Source organism: Ochlerotatus camptorhynchus, unplaced genomic scaffold (genome assembly GCF_037179485.1).
Source record: "Ochlerotatus camptorhynchus isolate MF236.1 unplaced genomic scaffold, CSIRO-AGI_Acam_v1.1 ptg000215l, whole genome shotgun sequence".
Taxonomy (NCBI): Eukaryota; Metazoa; Arthropoda; class Insecta; order Diptera; family Culicidae; genus Ochlerotatus; species Ochlerotatus camptorhynchus.
In genome coordinates, this window is record NW_027040705.1 from 401,938 (window position 1) to 429,920 (window position 27,983).

General features: G+C 41.2%; 1 protein-coding gene across 4 annotated transcripts in view; it reads right to left on the reverse strand.

The window, feature by feature from the left end:
* LOC135703520 (mucin-2) overlaps positions 1-27,983 on the reverse strand; it is a 315,489-nt gene that overhangs the window by 38,862 nt on the left and 248,644 nt on the right. For 3 of the 4 annotated variants that reach the window (XM_065224751.1, XM_065224753.1, XM_065224750.1), the window contains 2 exons: positions 22,817-23,200; positions 9,943-10,223 (listed from right to left, as the gene is read on the reverse strand). In XM_065224751.1, coding sequence (XP_065080823.1) covers positions 9,943-10,223; positions 22,817-23,200 — 665 coding nt within the window. The remainder of the gene's footprint in view (positions 1-9,942; positions 10,224-22,816; positions 23,201-27,983) is intronic. The other variant, XM_065224752.1, reaches the window with a different exon arrangement.

Consider the following 27,983-nt stretch of genomic DNA (forward strand, 5'->3'; position numbering starts at 1 on the left):
TATCGAAGATATAAATTTAGAATAAATGTTAAGAAGAGATACATTTCATAAGACACTACTTAAGAAACATTGTAAGTTTTATAGAGGTTTGGAAGCATTCTACAAGTTTAATTCATGGTCTACAGAACGCTCATAAAATCATAATTGTTACTTGGGTAATTACGTTGAAAGTTTTAGTGACTCATAATAAAAATACCGGGATGTACGATGTACGGGATCCTGGGATTTATAATTTAATTCCCGGGACATCCCGGGATGGTAGTCCTAATCAAATGTAAGTGAACCGGAATCAAAAATGTGCATTTAATTAAATTAAAGGTGTTCAATGATATTAAAAAAAAACAGCCGTACGATCAAATCAATCTGCCAACACTGGCTCGCTTTGGCCCTTAGGCCCATTCTGCAATGAATCACTGCACTGCACTCGTACGCCACCGCACCACCGATAGCAGTTTGCCACGGGTCTCAATTCAAATTTCCGACCTCGCAAAAAAAAAAAGTGGTGCATTACCTACAGTCAACCAATTCAGGTACATGGTTGTTGTTAAGATTTATTATAATTTGGTTTTACGATTGTTTAATAGCCAGCGCTGTACAGGCACTCTCAGCTCCACACAATCGTCCAACGGCGGAACGTGGCCGCCCTGAAGAGTTCCTCACTCCAGATGATTACCTCGGTGTGTTCCCTTTTTCGACCGATTCGGTGGTTATTCGCGAGTCTGCAACAACCTTTCCAATCAGGCTGTGACGGCGTCTGCGAACATCGACGACGACGACGACGACGAAGGGGAAAGCTGATTGTTATTCACAACGACAATTGTGGCTGACTTTTTCACGTTTATTAATTTTTATGTTCCACTCTCTTATTCAGTTATCGAGATTTGCAATAAATTTTCGCGATGTTTCTTCTCTCTATCACCTTTCACGTGTGCATTGCACTTCACGGGGCAAAATACGACGGAACGCGGGCGCACTTCCACGTCGCGCGATGCACAGTGCTTACGAATCGAATGCTGTTTGACGAATGATCTCTTCCACAGACGCCGCGACGTGTTTTTGGGGTGATGGTGACATGGTTCGCGAAATTACTTGTCGACAGTTTGCAGTCAGCGCAGCGGGGCAATCTTTCCTCTATGGATCACACTGGTAGATCAACACATGGCGTTGGTTGTAGGTAATAACAGCTGCCGATGGCTGGATGCATAAGACGTGCGTACCGAAATGTGAGACAGTGATGTCCCACGGAATTGCTACGCTTACAGGGATGTAGTGAGTGACTGACAACTAGGTATGTAAAGTGACAAATCAGAATCCTTACTACGTTTCTGAACATACGCAATAACGTGCACAATTTTCCGGTGCAAGGGGTGTGCCAACGGCGTCGTTCCGAAAATAAAATTAAAAATCAACCGTCAACAGACTACCCGTCGTCTTCAGAGAGCGAAGCTGATTCGATTGCTTGCTGCTGCTGCTGCTGCTGCTGCTGCAAAGAGTGCAAGCTATAGCTAGTTCTTTTTAGTTTGATGGTGAACCATGGGTTCGGAAACCCCAACGCCCAACCGATGCGAGTGAGTGGGTGAACCCTCTGTTGTTTGTCGTCGTTCTTCGTCGTCATGCCATGGTTGATTGAGTGAGTTTCGCAAAAGTTCGATCGGGGAAATAGTGTCTGTCCCACGGAGGCCACAGGCGCAAGAATGGCTTCGCCGGTCTTTGATCACGTGGTTCGACCATGTAGCGTAGAAATTGGTCTTTATTTGCACCTTAATTGCAGCTTCCGTTCCATATATGACTGTACGATTCCTTCTGTAGCAATGTTACTGCTGGCGGTTGGTGGTTTGGAATTGAGATAGGTGTTAAACGCTTTCTTTCTTATAGACGACAAGCGAAGACTGGTTGGTGAGTCAGTTCGTCGGGAATCAATTGAACCACGATTGAACAAGAAAAAATTGATTCATCAATGAGTACACGTGAATTCCGGAATAAATAATGCATGAAGAAGACGTAATGCGGTCCATCGATAGTGAAATCACAGCCAACATGACATATCTCGCGATCCTGACCATTTAGAAGGCTACTGTCTTTGGTGAAGTTGTGAAACGGATCAAGCCCTTTGGCTGGTGGACTGCAGTTTGGAATTCTGTAGCCACGCGGCGCTTGCTATATAGTTGATGCTATCCCGTAGGATGCTGTTGATATTATCTTATGTTGAGCTTCTTCGGTAATGTTGTTATGATTGAGGACTTCTAAGTGTCAAAACCATTAGTTCTGTATTATCTTACTGCGTGACGCTAGTAGGGGAAGTGGGTGCAAGATGGGCAGGTACTTGTATGGTCCAATACTCGGAATATTCAATGATTTAAAAAAAATATAAAATTATGCAAAAATTAACAAAAAGTTGATGACATCCTAAAAACACTTCTGATGCAATTTTTACCAGGGATAGGGAACAGCACAAAGCACATACGAGTTAGAGTCGGTGTATAATGAGTCACGCCAAGAGTGAAGCCAAGTCTACCTATTGAACTGTCAAAGCGGCTACCTATCGTGCAAAGTAAATAAACATTACGATGCTATGAAAGGTTCACGAAAGGTATTGCAATAAAATATAAAATATAATCGAAGAAATGAGCATAAACACGCAGTGAGCGTTAAATTGTCATGGGATACGCTCGGTAATGATTAGTAATGGGAATTTCTACTATTTTTTGTTAAGATAATTTGACAAAATCACTGATATAATGATTTACTACAGCCGCAGTATTTTTTCTCTCGCTAGAAGTCATTTGAAGTTGTTGTAGAAGTCCTCTGTTGCCAAGTGAAAAGAATTGGAATCTTTCGAAAACCGTGATGCGAGTTCAACTGTTTTTCTCTTGGCGTGACTCATTATACACCGACTCTAATACGAGTAAACATATGTATCGGTGTGTGTTTGCACGTCGAAAATAATGTGCTAATGAAAAATGTACACTCATGCAGAATGTGCATATATTCAAAAACATAACAATTTTTAGAGTTTGGATGAAGTATACTATTGTAGCTTGTTATGGAACGAACATCCAAAATGTTGCTTATGTTTACATTGATTTTGGAACTGTTTATACAGTACCCGTTCGATTTAGGCACGGTTCGTTTTTGGCACGGGGTTCGATTTTAGCACCGTGCCAAAAGTGTCGAGCCAAAGAACCAAATAAATCGGCATCAAGCAATGTGTTCTTGGATGAGTTTTGGGCCACTGAATTGATCCAAACATATAAAGCAACGATACAGACAAAACGCTTGCTCCGACTACCACGACAAACTCTGTCTGCAACACAGCTCGATCGGAGTGGTAGAAGGATAATCATATACAGTCCAAATTCGGGCTGCTTTTTACTTGGGCCTCCGTTGGTTGGGCCATGACCCAATTAAAAAGCAACTGGATGTCAAAATCTCATGTCAAATTTGATTTGACAATCGATCATAAATTCTTCCAGGGGGTAAGCATATGCGGTTAGGACTGCGAATCATATGTAATGATTGTTAACGTTTGGTATTTGCTCGAAACATTTGAGTTTCATTCAAAATTCTAGAAGAAAACAAAAACAAAAATTGTGTACTTAATGATTTGCTTTTTCCACTCTGCTTCGCTTTTCGTGAAATCTTTTCAACAAAGGATGCGCACACCCCTCAACAAATTTTAGCCTTCTGTCAGTTGGCCCAACTAGCGAATCAAATTCGTTAGTTGGGCCGAGGTGGTGGCCCAACCAGCGAATTTCGACTGTATTGCTTGCCAGCTTTGTTGCAATATACATGATTGAGGGCATAGCTTGATCGGATTCGAGAAAAGACATAACAAAAAAAAATTCCCATCAACCCATGTGTATCATCTTCGGCTTTACTTCGTACAGCAGCTTACCAACAATTTGGTCGTTTCCTTCAACCGGCACGAGTGAGCTGTGTTGCAGGGGACTGCCTTCCATTTATGACTAGGATTGGGCGATCTTGAGAAAAAGATCGATCTTGACGGATCGATCTTATATTTGACCCTACACGGTTAGAAAAAAGTACCCAAAATTAAGTTCTTTTCACTCATCTCGGCACTATAGTGCAGGAACCCAAAAGTAGGTAAAGCTGGTCAAAGTAATTTTCTTTTACTTGTGTGCAGTTCGTATGGAATTTTCTACTGGCTTTTTACCCAAAAGTAAGTTAGTTGTACCCAACAGTAGGTAAATATGATTATACTCAACGTTGGGTTCCCACACTTTACTACCCCTGTTGGGTGGTTTTGCTCCTCCGTTTTTGACAACATTAGAAGGAGAAAAGGAGACAAACTAGTCAAAAATAGGTACAAGTGAACTTTCTGTTGGGTACTTTTTTCTTACCGTGTAGAATCGATTCGTTGATTAAATCGGTACCAAAGAAACGATCTTTGGTAGATCGATCTTTTGATTTTTTTTAAACGTCGGTACCCCAAGAAATTCTTTCCTTTATAATATTCAATTAAATTTTGTCGTTTTCAAAGATAAAACAAAAATAACATACAAATTTTATTTTTATGTTCTTGACTTGAATGGTTTGATTATATATCAAAAGACAAAATGTGAAGGCAAGGAGCAATGCGCACAGGGTGCAGGTAGCACGAACCTTAAAATGTTGCTGTATTCGTAAAAATCGGAAACACAAATAGTGACGTCATTGTAATCCAGCTTATAACATAGGAAGCGATTCTGATGTTAACGTAATGTTCGTTACATTTACTACGCAGTCTGGGGTGAGAGTAAATCGTTTTTTCCCGATGTAAACACACTTAAAAAATTTAACGCCTATTTTTTTTTTGAAGATCGAAATGATCGAAAGAAAAGATCGATTTTTTCGACTTTTTCGTAGGCAAAGAATCGATCCGAAAAATCGGAAATCGGGATGAAAAAGATCTATCTTCCAAAGATTGATCCAAGATCGCCCAATCCTATTTCTGACATAGCGTTATCGTTGATCGCTTGTCATTTTGTCATTTGGAAATATTTTTGATTCCTTGGACACAAGCATGCCGAAGAAACTGGAGCCGAATTACAGGCGAAATACTTAGCATCCGCCGCCCTAATTGTCTCCGAGCCAGAAGACGTGTTCAGAGAGCAAGAACAGAAGCAGACAGAGAGAAACGTACACACTTATCCAGTCAGTAATTTTTATCGAGTTTTTGAATTGCGGAACTGTTCGGTAAAATTTAAAAAAATCTGTGAAAAATTCAAAGTTGAGAAAATGTGTTACGAAAATTTACAGACTTACTTCTGTTAACCCCGTTTAACGATAAAAAATAAAATTTGTCGATTTTATCGATGTTTTACGAATAACGGTCATTTGAATTTTATCCGAGTTTTTCAGTAATTCAAAAACCCAGTAAAACATACTGACTCCTGTAAAAAAATCTAAGTGTGTAGAGGAGTGTTCCGAGTGGCCAAGGCCGCACCTAAACGAAAGATAAAGCAGAGCAAGCCATACTGTTTTAAGGTTTTAAGGCTGATGCCAACCCCTGAGGCGACGCATACCGAGTCGTGATGGCGAAGATCAGGTATCCAACGATGCCTCCTGAAATGGGCACAGATAAGCTGGCAGTCATCGTGGTCGGACTTTTCCCGAAGCACGACCCAACGACCTGGCCACCTACACCGTGCGGAGAGGGAGGTGAAGAAAGCTGCCGGTTCGGATGGAATCTCTAACACGATGAAAGTGGTGATCCAGGGTCCCCGGAAATATACAGGATGGTGCTGCAGAAATGCCTGGACTATTTAAGCTCACTTCCCTGACAGGGGGAAAATACAGACGCTAGTGTTGGTGCCGAAAACAGGAAAACCATCGGGGGATCCCACATCGTATAGGCCTATTTGCCTGCTGGATTCACTCGGAAAACTCTTGTTCGCAGCAACAGAAGACGGGTTACTGATCTCAGACAGGAAAATCTTCATGAAAACAGCAAAACGTAGCAAAACATTGAGGTACATGTTTTGAAAATTTATTAAGCATCCCCTTGGATTCCCCTATGAATTGTATATGAAACAGTAGGGTATGAGTTGCTGAATGAAATGACGTTGTCATTAGCTGCTAATACTTGCTAACCTGCAAAGTACAACCCCCTTAAAGATAGTGTAAAAAATTTGTAAAAACTGGCGTAAATCCTTTCAACAAAGAGATAACGATTTACTGTCTTGTGCGAAAATGTGCATTTTTTAAGCACTTACAACTTTGTAGAATATTTAAAAAACGAGAAAATTCAAAGAAAAAAGTTATAGCGAAAAACCGTTTTTTAAGGTGGTACTACCGTTCGTAGTCCATTTTCGCCCTATTACTTCGTCCACTTGAGGGATAGAAAGTTTAAACCTTAGACAAAGTTTCTTAAAAAGACTTCATCTTCAATGTTTCCATAGGTGTTCATCAAATTTGTCAAGACATAAAGAAGTTATTTTTTTATCTGAGTGTATACCCTCCTTAACCAAAAATTTTCACTACTTAAATAAAGTACTTAAAAAATAAAGAAACATTCTAGAAGACAACAAAAAGCTTTACTCAATAGTTTCGTCGCAAATAGCCATGTCCTACTTTTTCTGAATGCGTCCCACTGTGCGACGTCAAGAATGCGTTCAACAGCGCCAGCAGGCCATCGCCGAAGAGCTGCATACTTAGAATGAGGGTTCCTGACTACCTGCACAGGATCCTGAGAAGTTACTTCCGGAAACCGGGTTCTGGTCTACAAGACAGACATGGGACAGAGATCGATTAGGATCACAACGGGAGTTCCACAAGGCTCCATCCTTGGTCCAACGCTTTGTAACGGGATGTACAACGGTGTGCTAACACTGAAGCCGCTCAAAGGAGTTGAGATCATTGGCTTTGCGAACGACGTCGTCTTGATGGTAACAGGCGAGACGCTGGAAGACGTGGACATATTGGCAATCGAAGCTGCAGATAGTTGCCACAAAACGGAATTGCTATTGGTCTGTAAAGCGGTGCAGCGGACAGAAATCACTCAGTAAATTGTGCCTAAATAAGATTCGGCACAGCTTGGGCACAATCTCGCAGGCACCGGATTGCTTTAAATAAAATAGGAGCACTGCTGGACAACTGTCATTGAAGTTGTTCACAACATTACGAGCTGTTTGACTGTATATTTGAATATATCTGAGGAACTCCGACCAGCAGTTCACTTCTTGGTCCACGTATAGATTTAAATCCGAAATGTAGGTTGTAGCGTGGGCTCGAGAGAAAAAGGGCAGACCCCATTAATACCATTAATTCAAATTATGCTGCAACTCACAAAAAAACAAACTACAGAAGTCATATTCAGTGTTCACTCGGCTGTCGTCAAAAACAGGCCACTCTCGATGTGTGCCATGCGATCGTCTGTTTTCTCGGCAGCAACCGTTGTGTGGTCTTCCTCATTGTTCTTCATCAGCAGTTCTTTCGGTCGATGCGTCGTCGACTTTGGAAAGCAACCGTTTAGTGATGAGTGTGTGATGACCACGTTTTGCGTCCATTGCAGCACCCCCGTTGGCGTAACTACCATTCAATTAAACCACTGCAAGAGGCTCCAGTTCTGATGGAGGAGGCTTTTTGGATAGCGGAAGATAAAGTGTTTATTGTGTTGTATCTTTTGACTATAGTTTTAAGGTGTATTGTATAGTGACCAAAAATCCTCGGCTCTGTAAAGTTAATTCGTTTGAGCCTTATCAAATAAATTAATAAACAAACAGAAGTCATATTCATCATCCTTTATATTCGGTCTCCAACTCTTTCCGGTATATTTACATATGCGGTGTTTGTTTATTTACATTTATTTGTTGCTTACAGCTCAGCCCATTCCGATTGTCAGAATTGTCCAAAACTGTTTGAAATCGTTTTTACAACGCGTCAAACTTTTCAGGCGAGTGTGATTATTGTCGGAAATCTCCTTTACTTCGGCAACCTTTCCATTTGAAATGCGTGGCAATTTGAAATCAGCCGCAGTTTTTAGTGCATATATTTCATTTAAAGAAAAATCTGACATAACAGGTTTGCTCAGTCGTATAAATGTAATCAGATTAAAGTTGAAATACTAAGAAATCGTTTAGAAATATTCAGCGAAGTGTTTTGGTGAGAAAATACGGTCCCTAAATGTTATTTTCGAAATTCTTAGAAAAAAAAATCAACTTTTTATGCACCGAGAAAGTTCGGTGATGGAACCTCAATGCTCCAGAATTCGCTGAGCCATTGTTTATGGTAATAGGCCGAACGCTATCAGAATGAATGGGCAATTAAACCAAACCATGAACAGTGAGGGATTATTAAGAAATTAAATAAAGAAATTGTTTTAGAAATCATGAACCTGATTAATGAAATAATTAGATCTAGGGAAAATTGACAATATGTAAGCACGCTGTTACTAATAGAAATCTTCAAGATTTGTGCCACATAAAAATCTTCGTGATCCTAGATTTACAAAAAATATCAGTATTGTAAATTGTGTCGTCAATCTGAGACTGAGAAAAATACTCAAAATATAAGATTATGAAAAATTTCCAGTGTCCGAGATATTGCCCTCAAAAGTTATCAAGCCTTTGTGACTTGGAAGAACTTTTACCGTTTTAAAAATTGGATGATATTAACCAATAGAATTCTACCTGGAATACCTGGGGAGAGTGTTTTTTTCCAAATAAATGCTGGGATGAATACCAAGGGATTATTTGTGGAGAAGAAAGAAAGTTTTACATTGAATACCTAGATGTTTCTAAGGAGAATTTTAAGAAAATCTTGAGGAGAATAGCTGGTGAATTTTAAGGACACATCCAAGTGAAATCAAATGAGTGTTCAAAAAGAATGATAAGCAAAATTTAAAACGCTTTTTAAGGATAATTTCTAAGAAAATCTAAGGAAGGTTCAGAAAATATCATCGAGGGTATTCCGAGAAAAATATCTAAGGAATCATGTTATGAGAATAAATAAAAATAAAATAAAATTAGAGGATAGTAAAAAAACTCTTTACTCTTAACTCAAATAAAATTCAAAAGAGAAATCCACACGATTTCTGTGTAGAATTCCAAAGGATTTCTGAGCAGCGTTTTGAGTGGAAAGAAAATTTTGGGAAGAATTTCAAATTTTCATAGGAGTTTAATTCACATACAAGATACAAAGGAATTTATGAAGTATTCCAAGGTAACGTTTAGGAGAGTTTCAAGGGAACTCCAAATAAACTTTAAAGAATTTTTCGGTAAGTTTAAGTAGTATTCCACGATATTCTGAAAATATAATATTTATATTTTTTTCGTGTCATGTCTCAAGAGGTTTAAAGAAAAGTTACTCTTCGCAATGTCGAAGAACAAAACATCAATAAATATGAACCTAAATAAATTATGAAAACTGGTTACATTTATGCCATGTTTAGTCTGCGAAGCTGTAAAGTGGTATAAGAGGTTTCGTGATAAAAAGGTAGACAATTGAATAGCAAACAGAACTGCGAGGTATACAGATAGAAAAAGCATAACGATTAACTGTCACATCACAATGGCGTTAAATATGTAGGGATATAATTCCGTATCAATACTTCGAATATAGAAGCAATTGAGAAAACTCTTTCACTTGTTATAAAAAGTCTCGTAAAATTTGCAATTTAAAGAACAAAACAAACCAACAAGGTCAAAGCAATCATTGATAATGAAGAGTAATTTGTGTACCAACATTGAGATTGAGAAATCAGACACATCTAGGGTAATTGAGCCAGTTATGGCATTAGTGCTTCAGTTTTTGGCCCTAGGACCTAACTCAAATTTGAAATAAATTTTCACCGTTTCATTCGCGTAGACATATGACCAAATGTGTGTTCTAACCTGGACATATATTTGGTAAAGAATGAAAAATATTGAAAATTAATGCCAAAAACTGGCTCACTTACCCTATACGGCTACGAAAAAAAAAGAAACAAATAAATATTCTCACCTGTCTGCGTCGGCCGGTTCCTCCTTCACGCTGATATCTTTAAATTTATCGAACCAATCCAACGGTTGGCGGTGGTTGTGGCCATTATAGCTGTCGCTTCGAAGTCCTCCCACGTCGTGATGGCCGTTGAATAGTCTGCTGCTGCCAAAGCTAGTCGTCGCATGCCCATTTAGCAGCGTGGATGCAGCTGAAGATGACATTGCGGCTGATGGCGTAAGCTGCTGAGGGCTCTGGTGCAGAGAATTACTGTGTAGGATGCTGTTGGTGGTGGATGTTGTGTTCTGGTAGAAGAAATAGAAAAAAAACAAGCTTTTGTTAAACACAAGTTGCGCATTTTGTGATGATGGAGGAAACAGTCAGTCAGTCGATTCGGGTGTGTCACATGCAACCTACAAATTATTAATTGCCGTATGGGAGTCGGGTAAGATGACGGTTTGTACCGTTAGGAGTTAGAGTTTATAACATGCGATGCCAATGCCTTAATCTGATTCAAATTTTCTAAAGTAAAACTGAAACATTATAAGCAGGGTCTACAGACACATAAACTGTCGCTCATGGGAAAGTCCGTCCCATAGCACAAATCAGCTAACGAAAAAAAAGCATGTGCATGTTTTCTTAGTACCATTGCTTCTTTGGTGATGGTTTTTCCAAACTTTTCCAGAACAAAGTTGTTGAGTTTATCCAGTATCATGAATATATGGGTTTGCCACAAACGCAAGTGGGGACCGACTTGCGATGATATTTTTGGGATTTTTCAAAGCCAATTTCCGAAAAATCAATGGATCAAGTCGATATTGACGCATAAAAGATCAACTCATAGAACGTACACTAATATTACACACTTAGAAATAATGAATTTTCCTCGACATGCAATCAATGATTTTTTTGTAATGTGTAGTTTTAACTTGTAATGTATTAGGAAACATTTACACACCGTTTTCAGGCCAAAAATAACCCCAATGCACTAGGCATTCATTGACCGACACATTTAGTAGAAAATCTGTATTCCGCATTTCTCATCATGAAAAACAGCATCTGAAAAAAAAGCTTCATTATTCACAATCAAGGTCATCCCAACCACGCATCAAGGTCGCCATCCAGCGGTGGGGCACTCGTGCGTAATTCAAGCTGGACCATGAAATTGCTTTTTTCCTTTACAAATGTCAGGAATCTGTTTAGAGGGAAAAAAGAGGTGCGTAGGAGTACCTACGCAACGCTCTTTTCGAGTACCAGTCCAGTTGAAAACTTGAATTTCAATGGCACCGCACAGTCAATGGCCATTGACTGTTGGCTAAAGTGTCCATTTTTGCTACTGTTCACTGCAGTAATAATGCTGGAAGGTGGCGGTGGCACATTCACGACGCTGTTGGCACCACAAAGGAAGATCAATTACCTACCAACGACGACGACGACGACGCGGTGGATTGATTGATCATGAACCTTGTTTTGCGGTTTTCATTTATTTCACACGCGGAGTTTGATCACTTGGGCTTGGGAGGTGCAAATTGGATAACAAATTGATCCAGTCAGGAACAGAATAAAGGATGTATAAACTTTCTCATGTCACATCGCTGGGGAACATCTTAATTGTAAGGTGTGGAAATTTTGGATGCTGCATTATTCGATGTTTTCATGTTCAGTTAAGTTTTTCATCAAAGGTCAGTGATAGAGACTTTTATAAATTACAGCTGATTTGGTAGTGCAAAACTTCTATATTCTAGTTTAATATAAAATAAGGTTTCGGGCAACACACATTTTATCTTTATAGTTTCCATAAATTTTAATCACGTTCAAAATCGTCATCATCTAGAAGGTCTAAAAAAAAAACAAAACGAGATTAAGGTTTTTCAGTGCAGAGCACAAGCAAATTAAACACTTTGGAGATGTGTTACCAAAATCGAGCCCACACTGTACTATTCGATTTGAGATCCAGCTGCAATGTTTTATTTTTACACATAGGAAGCAAGGAATGTTCGCTTAAGCATTCAAAATAATTCCAGTAGGCTATTTTATATCACCATAGGTTTTTTTTTTGTTGTACTGATAGGTCTGGGACTTTAAACAAGGACATACCATTTTCCTACAGAGACCCAATCTACAATAACCAAAATGAATCTGTCACCGTCATTCCATTGCAAAGTTGTATAGCATTCTACAAATCTAAATCATGGTCTACAGAACCCTCATAAAACTAAAATTGTTACTTGGGAAATGTTTGGCGTTTTACACCAATTCACTTAATATCTCATAAATACTTATGTACACAATGAACCTATAAAGCTAAAGATTCAATAGAAAGTGTATAACCAAACCCCCGGATGTTTAATATCTGAAGAAAAAAAAAACTAGAAAACCAGGAATCCTCAGGGAACATATTTTTCCTGGAAATACCAGGAATTCTCATGGAATCTCATCAATACTCAGGGAAATTAATAATTTGATTACTAAAGATATTTTAAAGAAAATAATCGATTTTAAAAAACAAATATTTAATATTTTTTCTAGCTAGTTTCAGCCATACATCGAACTTTATACATCCAGAGTGGATTAATTTTCGGAAAATAATACATTTAATACAAAATTCAGAGGATTGAAAGGTTTTTTTAGTTCTGGAATATGCTTATTTTCCACAAATTTTAAATTTGATCAATTTTTTTAAATTCTGGACTTAAAAATTATAGTACAGTACTAAATGTTATAGAATGTGGAGTTAATTTTTTGACGTAGGACTACGTCTTACGAGAAGGTACAGGGGGTAAATCGAAAACCTAAAATTACGACCGTACGGGTTTGACCGCTTATAACTTTGTCATTTATAGATGAAATGAAAATCCGAATACATCAATTGATAGGAAATAACTCTCAGAATGCTTTACCAATTTTCCATAAAAAAAAACTGATGAAAATGTACAAATAAAGAGTAGAAGGGTCTGTACCTAGGGGTACGAACGGAAGCTTGACGTCTAGTGGACGGAATAAATGTGAAGAGCATTTAGTTCTTTTAATTGATCAATTATCTATTATCTCAACTCTTTCAGTTTTTGAATTGTAGGCGTACCAAATTTGTAGTAATTTTTTTAAAGAGAAAGTTGATTAAGAGAATCAATCAAAATCACTTGCATCCCTGCTTCCAAGTTTGGTTACAAGATTACAACTCTGGAGAGCATTTTGTGTGGTCGTTGGGGGCTTGTGGTGCTGAATATGGACAAACAAGCACAGATAAATTCTATTCCAACTCTTTACTGATGTAAGCTTGATGGCCCTGAAAAGGGCCGTTTTATTGCAGAGGATATCCATGGCCACCTACGCTTGGCGTGCTTAGTGTAGGTGACAGCATCACGGACCTCATTTTCCAGGAACACCTTTAGCACACCTCGTAGATCAGACGGAGATACGTTTGACACCACCACGGAGATCCAGACGACCGATGGCGGTTATCTCGAAGAACTTTGCGACGACGCTTGGCGCCGCCTTTACCAGACCTTTTCCACTACCAGTCAACTGTTGCTTGTTAGGTGTGAAGGAGTGGACTAGCCACCACCTTCGTACTGCTGCTATTGCTGTTCACCACGCCGTCCGAAGCGAAAATGAGCTAATGCCATACAGCAGCGCTCTTTTAGTTTTTTTTTTTAGTTTAAATGATCTTTATTTTAGTTTAACTTGGACGATTACCATATAAATTTTTTACTAAGTGATTTAATTGCTTTCTTCATCTTTAGGTATGGGCAAAATTCAAAATTTGTTTTACAGAATTAGTCCTAGACTTAGTACACGGTCGACCACCTTGGTGGGATTGGTTTGTTTTGTTTTTAGAATTTGAAGAGAAACTACTTAATACTACTATTTACAGCTTAAAACCTACTCTACTATATACACTTAACCTACTATGTACAAATTGCTTATTAAAGCATGTTCAGAAAGATTGCATTTTTGAATAAATTTAGTTGTCATATCATCAATTTTGGAATCTACTTTGGGAATTTCTGCCTCTTGATGGAGGTCTGCTATTCTTGTGTCGAATGGACGATCTAGGATCATCCTCAACACTCTATTCTGTGCAACCTGGATTTTGTTCCTGTGGGTCTGAGCGCACGATTCCCACACCGGGGCGGCATAGAAGATCGCGGGGGCTATGATCTGTTTGTAAACAGCCAGTTTGTTTTGCCTTGAGAGGCGGGATCTGCGGCAAATGAGCGGATACAAACACCTAACCAAGGCGGAGCACTTAACTAGGGTTTTCTCTATGTGCGAGCGGAACAGGAGCTTCTCATCGAACAACATCCCGAGATAAGTAACATCAGTGGACCACTCGACCCTTGTACCATCCATCATTACGGTACAGGAGGGAGACGGTTTAAGTTTTAATGATTGTCTGTGAAGGAACATGATCGCTTGGGTTTTCGAGGCGTTGATTTTGATTTTCCACGTGGTGGCATAATCAGTAAAGGTGTCAAGGCATCGTTGGAGCTTGTTCGTAATTTCACGAGGCATCCTACCCTTGACAGCTATCGCGGTGTCATCTGCAAACAGAAAGAACACGCAACCGTCTCCTAGAGGAGGGATGTCCGACGTGTAGATGGTGTAAAGCAGTGGTCCCAGCAGACTCCCTTGCGGAACACCTGCTGGGATCGGAAATTGTCCCGAAAGGGAACTATTCAACGACACCCTGAACGACCTTTGCTGGCGATAGTTACGGGTGATTTTCACAAGGTATGGTGGAAAGTTGGAGTTACAAAGCTTGTATATAAGTCCGTCGTGCCAGACATTGTCAAACGCCTTTTCGACGTCTAACAAGGCCATGGCTGTGGACTTGGATACAGCTTTGTTACTCCGGATGTTATTCATCACCCGCACTAGTTGATGATTGGTGGAATGCCCCTTACGGAACCCGAACTGTTCCGGAAGAAGAATGTCATGTTCCTCCACAAACTTGTTTAGTCGGCTGAGGATCAATTTTTCGAACAGCTTGCTCAGCGCTGAGAGCAGGCTAATCGGTCTGTAGCTTGACGGTAGTGAAGGGTCTTTCCCAGGTTTGCGGATCGGGATGATTTTTGCCACCTTCCAGATGCTTGGAAAGTAGTGCAGCTCCAAGCATCTGTTGAAGGTGGCAGCTAGCAGCGAGTGCACCCTCGGGCTGAGATTTTTCAACGCTAGGTTGAATATTCCGTCAAACCCGGGAGCCTTCATGTTCTTACTGTATTTCAGCGCTGAGCAAATTTGTTCCTCTGTAATCCGTTCTTCTGGAGGGACGGCACAAGGGGAGGCATCTAACGTCAGGACGCACTGCGCAACCTGGTTCTCGAGTGGACTTGGGATTTTAGAGCCAAGCAAATGCGACTGGGCAATGTGCTCCCCAATCGCATTGGCCTTCTCTTCGTTGGTGATAAGCCGTTCGTCATTGACTCTAAGTGGTGGAATGGGCTTGGGGTGAGACTTCAGCACCTTGGCAACCTTCCAGAATGGTCTGGAACGGTCGTCCAGGTTCTGAACGAGCCGCCCGAAACTCTCGTTCCGGATTGAGACCATTCTGGAAGCGATCTGCCGATTCAGATCGACCATTTCGTATTTACGCTGCAGATCCCCAGTCCGCTGAAACTGGCGTCTACGAACATTTCTGAGCCGAATCAAGAGTTTGGTGTGGGAATCAATTGCTTGAAACTTACCCCTCACAGGAACTCGTCGAACGCACTCTTCGTCAGCCACGGATATGGCTTGATGGAGACCCTCCAGGGCCCGGTCGATGTCATCCACTGTGTCGAGCGGTGGGTTGTCGTCGATGTGGCGGTCGACCACGCGTCGAAACTGGACCCAGTTGACTCGATGGTAGTCCTTCCGCTGGCACGGTGCAGGGGCCACGTTGTAGCCCAGCTCGGTCAGCACCGGTTGGTGGTCCGAACTCAGGTCGTTGACGGCAACCGGCTTGGCTAATCTGGTGTTTGCCAAGAACAGGTCCAGCGTCGATGCGTTGCCCGTCGGTGATGTGAAGGTTGGTTCGTCCGGAAACCAGACGGAATAGAGACCATGCTGGGAATGGTCGAATAGCAGGCGGCCGTTCTGGTTCTGCTGGTAGTTCCGCCAGGCCTCGTGCCGGGCGTTCAGGTCCCCTCCGATTACGAAGCGGGCATTGGTGCGGGTTATGATGGCAAGGTCGTTCTTGAACTGCTGTGCTGTACCATTGCTAACGGTACATTGCCGGGGACAGTAGGCGGCGATGAACCGGATGTTTCCGGTCGATGTTTCCACCTCTACGCCGACGGCCTCGATGATGGAAGTGCGGTAGTGGGGTAGGGTGCAGTACTTGATGCCTTTCTTGATGATGACCGCGACACCGCCCCCCCTGGAGCTGGTGCGATCAAGCCGGACAATGCTGTGGTCGGGCAGCCAGAAGCTGTCACCGGTCTTGAGGTGGGTCTCGGTGAGGAGGCCCACGTCGATGTCGTGCTTGCGGAGGAAGTCTGCAAGCTCAATGTTTTTCGCCCCTACGGAGCGAGCGTTCCAGTTGGCGATCTTTATGGGTTCACGGTCCATAATTAGCGACGAAGGAGATGATAGCTTGGAGCTGTTGTGTTCTTGTTGCGCAGGTGCGCTTGATGATGATGGCCTGGGCCAACAGTGTGACGATCTCATCCGTTGACAGCGGAGAATCGTCTGTAGCTTCACCGGTTGTACCGGCCAATCCCGGAGCAGGGGGATCCGTCGATGGGCCGGAGGCTTGACTGGGTACTGCAGCGGCAGCCGACTGGGCAGCAGCCAACTGTTGGTTGAGCGGGAGCGGCGCCAACACTGGAATTGGCCGTGGTTGGACCGGTGATAACGGAGGAAAGTTCTGCGCGTTGTTTTCCGGGACCTTCTTGCGACCGGGCTGGTTGTTGGACGAGGCCTTCTTCCGGATCTCGGCGTATTCGGCCCGCTTCGGACAGGCCTTACTCGTGGCCTTGTGGGCAGCACCGCAGTTGGCGCATGTGGGAGCGGCTTCCTCGATGCTGTCGCAGTCGTCGATCTTGTGGTTTTTGCCGCATTTGATGCAGCGGCTGGCCATGCGGCAGTTCCTGGTGCCGTGCCCGAACAATAGGCAGTTCGAGCACTGAGTGACGCCACGGTGGGTTGGCTTATACCGCTCCCACTTCACTACGATGTGGAACAGTGTGCGTGTCGTATGGAGATCCTTCACGGTTGTGGAGTTCTTCTGCAGATGGACCAAGTAGAGCTGGTCACGATACTTGATGGCCTTGCTGCGGGTCATCTTGTGGATTTCGACCGGCTTGAGGCCGTTCGCCTTAATCTCGTCCATTAAGGTGGTGGTGTCCATGTCGTGGAGCCCGCGCAGCACCACTTTCAGCGGCTTGGTGGCCTCGACGTCGTGGGAGAAGTACTCGAGCTTCATCCTGTCCAAGAGGGTCTGGACTGCGTTGTAGTGATTTTCGGCCGAGACCATCAGTTTGTAGCCTTCCGTGCACCGTTGAATGGTGCAGCGAAGGCCCTGCTTAATGTAGAAATCCAGCTGCTCCCATAGCCCGGGAGGGAAGCCCTTCACATAGAAGGGTGGCAACTTAACTTTTTTAGGCACCGTCTCAGGGTCCGACTGCGGCTGGGCTCCGTTCTGCAGGGCGGAGAACGGATTGTTGCTCAGCAGCTTTTTTGCTGCCGATGCGGTGGCGCTGATGTCTTCAGGTCTGGGTCGTTTAGTTCCGGGAGCGCTCTTTTATATCTTTTCAGGTTAAAGCAGAATGATGTGCAACAAAATGGTATAAGAGCTGCAAAGACTCCTCCCATAATGAGTAGTTTGCTATCAAGTAGCGACACTAGCCCTTTTCCTTTTACGTACACGGCGAATGAGAACGACCCAAATTTGAGTTTAGTTCACTCATAATCGCCAAAAGTGCAGGAACTTAGCGATGAGTAAATTTGTCTCATGATTTCCTGTGGAAAACCTAAAAAATCTGCCAGAAAATGAGGAAATTGACGAAAATTTTATTCAGTCTCGGAGTAGTACCAATAGACTGAGTGAATCCAATCGTTACTTTTCTCAAATTCGGAAATTTTCCCCTGGAATCCTGGAAAAACATGAGGCAAATCTACTCATCGCTGAGTTCCTGCATTTTGTTTCTTATTGCTGAGATAACTTAACTCAAATTTGGGTCGATCTCATTCGCCGTGATATCACCTTGAAAGATATCGGCACCGGTGGTTAGCGAGATTACCTCTCACCCCAGCAGGCCTGGGTCCAATCTCAATCGGCGCCACCGGCATGTTCTAAGGCATAACATCTCTGATCACGCCTTCCTTCGGGAAGTAAAGCCGTTGGTCCCCGGTTGAGTTGATGGGTCGATTGGTAGGGTCCAGGTGTGGGAGCTGCCTAACTGGCGTCGGTGGCATTGGAGCTCAGTACGGAAAACAAATCTCGCGTCACTTTTCAATAGGTCCTATCTATATTGATCGATTCTCTTCATCGACACTCTCTTTCGTAAATAACTCGGCTTCACAAAAGTTTCCTGCCGTCTTCGTCAAATTAGATGCTAGATTGTTGCTTCTTCCATCGAAAATATCCTGCCATGGCGATTTAAAGTTGATCAAGGTTGATCAAAATAATCTATACCCTGCTTCCAGTTTGATTAAATGAGCATTTTGTGTGATCGTTGGTTCTGAATATGGACAAACAGGCAGATGGATTCTATTCCTTCAATAGTTTCTCTTTACTGTACTAAGCTTGGTGGCCCTGAAAAGAGCCGATTTGTTGCCAAAGTTGGTGATGATTTAACCTCCGAAACCAAACAGAGTGCGTCTCTGTAACTTCAAAACGTAGATGACATCCATGGCCGCTTACGCTTGGCGTGTATAGTGTAGGTGACAGCATCACGGATCTCATTTTTCAGGAACACCTTCAGCACACCTCGTAAATCAGACCGGAGATACGTCAGACACCGCCACGGCGAGCCAGACGTCGGATGGTGGTTATCTCGAAGAATTTGCGTTTGGTTCTGAATATGACGATGAGTGTGCAACATATTACGCAATTCCATCCTCCCTATTCGCACGCGCCCGAGGATCGGAGGCGAATGCCACTTCGACTTGTTTCGTCTACTTACTACTCTCTGAGGACTGTGCTGGGGAAGCAGCATATGCATGTAGGTAATTGGTGGATTTGTTAGTTAATTCGACGCTTTTGGACAATACTGGACATTTAACACTGTTTCAATAGTTTCTTGTTGAAAATTAACATTCGGAAGCATTGTTATCGATGCGTAGCCATATTTCTGATCGATTGGTGATAAAATTATTGAAATTGGACCAGGGGCAGCTGAGTTATTAACGTTCAAAATCTTTCTTAATTTGTTACATGTTCCATTTTTGGTTTTCACAAAGTGTACCCCCATATAGAAATCAAAGACGTAGTCCTACGTCAAAAGTTATCCTCCTATGGCATAGAGTTGTCCGTGAATCAGGTAGAAGTCCTCGTCATGCAGTTGAACCGGAAACAAAAAATAAACAGGTAGCACAATCATTCACGTGTACATTAAATCTAATTGGAGGCGAACCAGCCTAAGGCTGAAAGCCTCCTAAATAAAGCTAAATAATAATAATAATGTACATTAAATCGACAGCTACACACCTTCTCAGGAGTCTGCGTTGAATACGGTGACGAAAGGTTTCCGCTGCACAGTTAAAGTCGAAAAACTCGTAAAACTCGTTGAAAGACATGAACCGTATTGGGTCATACAAGTTGTAGTTCGCAGCACGAGGTCCAAGATGCAGGAAACTCCTCGACCGAAGAACTCGTTCGGGTGCGTAGATTTCGAATTCAGCCAAGATTCCTGGAGAGTCGATATCACCAATAAGTACTTTCGCTGCGAACACGGCCTGACTAATCGTCCGCCTATGTTCTAGTGTTTCAAGACCCAGGAGTTGACAACGATCTTCGTACGGCGGAAGGTTCACAGGGTCATTCCAAGGAAGGTGACGAAAGGCATACCGAACAAATTTCCTTTGAACAGATTCAATCCTCGCTATCCAAACTGCTTGATACGGGCACCATACTACCGAGCTGAATTCCAAGATCGATCGCACTAGAGAGCAGTATAGAACTTTTAGACAGGCAGGATCGCGAAACTCGTCAGCGATCTTGAAAATGAACCCTAGTTGCCTGTCAGCTTTCGCAACGATGCCCGAGTAATGAAGCTTGAATGTTAAGGGGCAGTCCAGCGTGATTCCTAGGTCACGAACATTATCCACACGTTGCAGAAGTTGGTGATTTATCGTATAGTTGAATGCCACTGGTTTCAGCTTGCGATGAAATGAGATAATATTACATTTTTGTACATTCGACGTGAGATAGTTTCTTGAGCACCACTCTTCGAAAGTATCGATTAGGTGCTGAAGCCGCAAGCAATCGGCAAAGCTACGAACAATCACATAGATCTTCACATAATCCGCGTAGAACGATCAGCAACCAGTTGGGAGGATCAGTCCGGCCTTATTCACAAAAATCGTGAATAGCAATGGTCCCAAGTTGCTACCTTGAGGAACACCGGAGCTGTTTGTAAAATAGTCCGAGTGCTCTGATCCGATTCTAACACAATTCCCGATTGGTCAGATAGGACTTGAACCAACGAGTTAAACCCGAGGATACACCGAGTTTTCCAAGTTTAGCTAGCAGTATGGAGTGGTCAACCCGGTTGAATGCAGCCTTAAGATCTGTATATACAACGTCCACCTGCGCTCCAGCTTCCATACTCCGAAGACATAAAGAAATGAACGGAGCTAGATTTGTTGAAACTGATCTCTTGGGATAAAAACTGTGTTGGTCAGGAGAAATGTAATTTCTGCAGCTAGAGAATAATGCGTCGTTGATGATGATTTCGAAAACTTTAGAGCAGGCACTGAGTGATGTGATCCCTCGGTAATTTTCGACGTTTCTTTTGTCTCCTTTCTTGTAGATCGGGAACATGAATGACGATTTCAAACGCGTAGGGAACTCCCCTGCTGTAATGAAATATTGAACAGCTTCGAAAGCGGTGTTGTAAGCTCTGAACAGCATCGCTTCAGGATGCTTGAGGGGATCCCGTCAGGGCCAGCAGCATTAGAAAATTTCAGCTTCTTGATGGCGGATTCAACGAGGTCTACTGTAACCGAGGTAATCGAAAAATTGAAAGCATCACTGGGAGTGTCCCTCACCGCTTCAGCAACTTGGGACAACGAAGCCGTAGTGTCATTGAAAATGCTTTTGAAATGTTCTGTCAGAAGATTACATTTCTCAAGGGAATTGCTGGCGATTCTATCACCCAGGTGAATTTCGACTGGTAGCCCCTCCTCGTTTCGTTTGGTATTCACGAATGTCCAGAACTGCTTTGGATTAAGCCGTCAATTAGCCTGCACATGCCTTGTGTAGCTCTTGTAAAGAATGCGGTTATATGTGCGATATTCGTTGCTCGCTGCTGAAAATAATCGTTTGGTGAATGGGTTACGAGTACGAAAGTATTTACGGAGGGCCTTCGATCTTAGACGCTTCAACTTCCGTAGTCGAGCATTGGACCATGCGGGTTTGGGAGAGGGTCTCCTCAATGGGACAGAATCAGTTATTGTTTCTAATAGCGAATTCGTTTATTATTCAGTTCCAACCTGGATCGGGTATCAAGCTTGGGTTTGCTTGTTTTCTGACAAACGTCAGTTTGCTCGTTTATTTTTAAAACCTAGCTCAGGTTGAGGTTCACACTGACAAAAAGTACGGTTTCGCAATGGGTTGGAACTGGTGTTAACCCCGATGATAAACGAATTCGCTATAATGGTTATTGTTTATAATGATTGGTTAGAGATGAACTAGCCTAAGGCTAAAAATCTCTTTAATAAATATCTCTTTAAAATATAATGATTGGTGTTTCTGGCGCGTAGAGAAGCTGTTGCCCACAAAACAGCTGCTTGATAACGCCATAAAATTATTACCCTCTTAAATAATTAATAACTTTTTAATTTGATGGCTTATTGTAGGTCTTCTGCAAAGTAAGGTTGCAAATACTCATTTCAGCTAAAACAACGTTTTTTTTTTAATTATGAAATAATTAGATGCCATGATCATATTTTGAATTAGTAGGATACAAGAAGAGGTTGCAAAGAATGTGTTTGACATACTAAACCTGTTTATTTCACTTCATGAGAGTCGCAATCATTGATTTTTCACACACTCACTCACTCACTCACTCAGCGATCAGCAAATCGCTGATTGTGACTCATAGAAAGCAAAATTTACAGGTTTTATGTTTCCAACGCATACTTTGTAACCTCTTCTTGTAAGTTACAAGTAAAACATGCCATCATACCATCTTTTGGTTTTATTATTCCGAAAAACATTATTTTAGCTGAAATGAGTATTTGCAACCTTGCTGCAAAGTTGTAGTTTCCCATAAGAATAGTTAAAGGATGTTTTAACAGTACGATATGGAAAAAAAAATCTAGAAGATAATGAACAAAAAGTTATAGTAATTTCCATGTAAATTTCAAATGGTTTGTGCCAAGTCAGTTTCATTAAAAAAAAAATTTGGGAGGCTAACCAGGACCCGATTTGGAAAAATTCGGGTCTACTGGTTAACCTCTATTTTTGTTTTTGATAGAAACATTCCATGTTTTGATCAATCTCGTTCGATAAAGAGAGGTTGTGTAGGTTGTGCTTGGAATTGGAATTAGATCTTAACCCTTCAATCCAGAAAACATGACCGGGTTAAAATCATGCAATGGTAACTTTTTTCTATAATGAAAAATTAGACAGGATTTCTTGAATTCCAAAAAGAACTTTTAAACAAGCTATGCCAGATGGTCAATCTAAAAATAGTCCTCATCCATGTATTGAGAACGGCAAAGAAAAATTCCGCAATTTGCAACTCACCAATAATCTACTGGAATTTATGACCGGTGTTCGGTGGAACTGTTGCTGTAGGTGATGACTCGATGAGAATCCATTGGCCGTTAGTGCACTTGTTTTGTGACTGCTACTACTACTATTACTACTACTGTTTCGTGTACTGCTGCCGGTGATTGCTGGAACGGTGTGCCCATTGCTAAAACTGCTGCTAGTAGTGCTGCTGACACCGTTGCTGCAGATCTCGGAATGCAGTGTGGAGGAGGACCAGCGTGACGAGGTTGTCTGTACGGTTTGGGCGCGGACCACCTGAAGCGAACCGGACGCGGTCCGGGCTTGAAGGATTTCCATCTGCTTCTTTTGCGTGTGCTGGGTGTTACCGTCCGGCGAGGACAGGTTGTGTGAGACCATCTGAAAATAGAGAGACAAGACAGAAAGAGAACATAGATTCAAGTTCAATAAATCAATTCGAATGATTGAACCAGTCGTAAAACTGCTTGTATGCCCAGGAGAGAATGACCTTTGTGGGTTGTGTAGTAGGATTAATTTATAACTATGACTATAAGCTTGCGTTGGTACATGGTTCTAACAGAGTTCATTCCTTGCAGATATGCCATTTTCAAGGTACGTGGAAAGAAGCGCATGGAATGCCAACAAGCTCCGTTTTACTAGCTGAGCCATGTCTTCCGTACAGCCAAGTTTATCGAAGACGAGCACCTGAAGTGAATTTAAATTTGATGGCTCCCAGTTTCGGACACGCCACCACCGTGATTTACGACCGAATCGTCAGGAGTGAAATGACACGTTATTGCTGGTTATAAATTTTTGGCGGATGCTTTGAGCTGTTTTTACGTCATGTTTGCAGTACATTCCGAACGGAGTAATTAATACTCCTTAAAGGAAGGTTCATTTAATTACCAAAACCACAGCAGCATGACTCTACGAGGTACTTCTTCTGGTGCAACTCTATGGGAAATCATCTAGTGAGCGATAATTTAATTAAGCTTATTGTGGCACATTAGCATGCACATACCAAGTCGCGGCTAGTTCAAAGATAATAATCACGTAAATTCATCGACATATCAACCGGTAGCTGTCTAGCTAGAGGTACTCGTAAACCAGCAATTTAGGCCTGCTTGACCGATATTCAGCCGCCTCGGTACAGCAGTTGGCCGGCGCTTGAGTCAATGATTGGAAAATTACACGAAATTGTTCAAATAGACAAGCATGTAAGCATGTCCTTCCGCCACCCTCTCCTAACACGCAAGAGTCCACTGTTCATTTTATTAAATCATTACAATTATTTGCCTATTCGGCCAAACCGACCGCACTACAACAGCGCAAATTGTCCAAGTCATTATAGAGGAGGGAAAATGAAAAGTGCGAGTGACTTCCATTTAGAGGCGCCGATCGGGCAATTCAAATCAAACTTAACTATTTCTGCCTTGATACATTTTGCCCGGGTAGATTGCTGCTGGATGCAGGCGTTTGCATCGGTGTGGTGGCAATTTGCATAATTTAGCAACTACCGTCGCCGACCGACGGCGGTGCGATTAGATTGTCACCGATCAGAGCACATGAAATCTGTCAATTTTTTTTTTCTTAGGCGGAACACCGATAAATGGCGCAATGAGAACGGTGCTAAGTGTATCGGAATGGATGACAACACGATATACTGAAATATGCTTTCGATTACAGTCAATTCACCCAAACTTGCTATCGAACACGATTAGCTTTGAGTGTCCGGTAATTTTTGCAACCCCGAGCAGCGCCAATAAGTTTTACTGAGATCTCAGTTTGGATGCTGAGTTTTGTAAAATTTTATTATTTGCTGCAAACATAGTTTTCGGTTTTTTTTTTTTCCTTTGGTTTGTTTTTTCCGTAAATTTTTTCCTAAGAATTTTGAGCAGAATTGCAAACGAATTTTGAGGAAAATGAAAAAAAAAAACAATTCGGGGTTAATTCAAAGAAGAGAGAAAAAACAACAATCCTCGTGAATTTCAAGCAGTACTCTTAAGGAGCAGTATTCTGAAAAACACAAAAACTCAAATCTCATCCGTGAGTTTATTCGTCTACGAGTTTTGCTTTGTAAAACTCAACTGCGCAAACATATGCGATGAGTTTTCAGGATCAAAAACTTAATACTTTGGCGTTATTCATTGTTATTACTGTTGTTTTTGCATCAGAATGGAAAACTAGCACAACATGCATAAGCATGCTATTAATTGACGTTTATGCGGTTTTTATCAGTTTCAAGCTGGAATTGTGAGTGTGAGTACGTGAAAATGTATGAGAATCTCAAGCGTGAGATTTGTTTGCCAGATTCACACGCGGCTTCATTCTCTCAGGGAGGCTAAATTAATGAGATTTGAGAATGATTTTTCGAACACTGCAGAATTTCAAGATAGTTCTGAAGAGAACCCTATAAGAATTGTGAGGAGAAATCCGGGGTAATCCTAACGTTAATTTCTGCGGCATTCTGAAGAGAATTATTAATTTTACAATGCGCAACACAATCCCCAACTTCAACTTCGCATCGCTCTGTCAATATTCTTTTCAGAAGAAGCAGTAGGAAAGTAAGAATAAGCACACAATTGTTTGAAGAATTACCGTAATACAGGGCTGTTACAAGATTATAGCATGTTTGCTATTTGTTTGCTCTCAACTTAGTGTTTTTGAAGCGCTTCCACATTTTACACAGCTATCTGTGCTTGTACAAGGAAATCGAGCAATTTTCCATTTCGAAAAATTAATAGACTGGACGGGAATCGAATCAAGCTTCCGCAGACATAGACTTTCTTCGTAGTAGCACCTTCACCGACTGAGCTAAGGAATTATCGTTTTTACCATTTGAAAAAGAATAAAAAATTAACAATGTATCATCTTCAGTTATTTATGTTCTTGCTGAAATTCTGACTATTAAGTGAACATAATAAAACACATTATGAAATTCTAATGAATAAAAGTGGCATAGCTTTTCTGAAACATTATTTTAAAACATTTATGAATTTTGATTTGTAATGCAAATTAACTTGAAAATGATAACCATCCAAATCTCAATCAAAAATAAAGGTGCATAGAACGAATTACCATGTAATACATTTCATTTGAAGTTTTAATTTTTAAGAAAAATAATACTGAAAATCTGAAAGGAGTACTTCAAAAGAGTTTTGAGGAATTTTTTATGGTAATTCCATCCAAAATTCCAAGAAAATTAAATTCTGAATTTCAAGGATAGCTCTAACAAAATTTTGAGGAAAAATTCTAAGGAATTCTGAGGAGTTTTCCAATGATATTACGGGGATAATTTTGAGAAAATGTAAAAGAGATTTCCAAGGAAGGAGGAGCATTTCAATGAATTAATGGGAATTCTGATCAGAACTAAAAAGAATAGTAAGTGCATGCTGAGGAGAACTTCAAGTCTTTTTATTATGAATATTTTTCAGGGAATTGCTAGAATTATTAATAATATGAGGAGCATTGCAGAGAGAAAGTGTTGTGAAGAAGATTTGCAAGCGTATTATGGAGGTAATTATAAAAGAGTTATATGTTTCCACAATTGCACACAGAAAAGGGACACGATGCAAGGTTTGGGAAAAAAAATAGAAATCCGGAGGCTTAGATTTTTAAAGATTTCATGCTTGGAAAATTATATGATTCTGGATTTAGAAAATGTTAATGGTTCAGGGTATTTTATTTAACATTAAATATTCCGGGATATGGAGGAATATTACGGAAAAGTTAGCAGTTTTCAAGTTCCAAAACTAAAAAAAAATATTTGACAAGCCGAACTTTGAAATTTTACAAAATAAACAACAAAAAAGTGGTGTTGAGTTCTTGGCACTGATAAAGTCTGCAAGTAGTAGACGAAATACACGTATCTGTCAAAAGATAAGCAATTATAACGGAATTAAAAGGAAATAAACCAACCCACTCAAAGCTCTTAAAAAAAAGCAGTGTAATGTCAGTTCATGCACTGTATTAATGATATTTTTTCTTTTTGGTAAATAATATTGCACCATATTTTCGACACGATTTCACAGTTATTTTATATCAAAATTAATTTTTTGCTCTGTTGGATTTTGGAACTTTGACAATTTTCTAGATCTCATTGTGACCAGTGAATTCCGATTAGCAAATTTTCCGGTTTTCTTCCGATGTTTGCCCGTTAATTTGGAAATTTTCCCGGTTGTGCGATTTACATTAAAACTAACCGTAAACCCGAAAGCCGTAAAGATCACTTGGTTAAATGGGTCATTACTAAGACAGCATGATTTTTCCTTAATCGAATTCGGACCCTAATTCTTCAAAATTTATCTATATTTTAACATAGTGGGTGAAGTTATTCTCGATGCCACAAAAAGCTACATATCCACTGATCAACACGGATTCATGCCCGGACGATCGTTTACCACCAATTTGTTGAATTTTACGTCGAAGTGCATAAAAAGTATGGACGAAAAAGCGCAAGTCGATGTAATTTATACCGACCTGAAGGCGGCGTTCGATAAAATTGATCATAACATACTGCTACACAAGTTATCTCGTCTTGGAGTTTCTATGCAATTGTTTTTTTGGTTGGAATCCTACCTTACAGAGCGTGTACTTCGAGTGAAGGTTGAGGGTTTTGTATCTTCGCCGTTTTCAAACAAGTCTGGAGTTCCACAAGGTAGTAATCTCGGACCGTTGCTGTTTATTCTGTTCTTCAACGATGCTGCTTTGGTTTTGGGTGAAGGATTCAAACTGGTCTATGCAGATGATTTAAAGCTGTACATTGTGGTGCACACGCTGACTTTGTTTGCCGATTGGTGCCAGAGAAACAAACTGACTATTAGTGTGGAAAAATGTCAGATTATCACGTTTCACCGCATGGTACATCCAATTTTGTTTGACTATCATATCGACGGCGATACTCTTACCAGAGTTGCCAGTGTGACTGATCTAGGGGTTCAACTAGACACAAAAATGACTTTTGATTTACACCGTTCAGCGCTCATATCGAAAGCAACGCGACAGTTGGGTTTTATTTCCAAAGTTGCGAAGGATGTTTCGGATCCACATTGTTGGAAGTCATTGCACTTGTCCGTCCAATTTTGGAAAATGTGTCCGTCGTTTGGCATCCTCACCATGTCACGTGGTGCCTAAGGATCGAACGGGTTCAGAAACGGTTCATTCGTCTGGCACTGAGAAACTT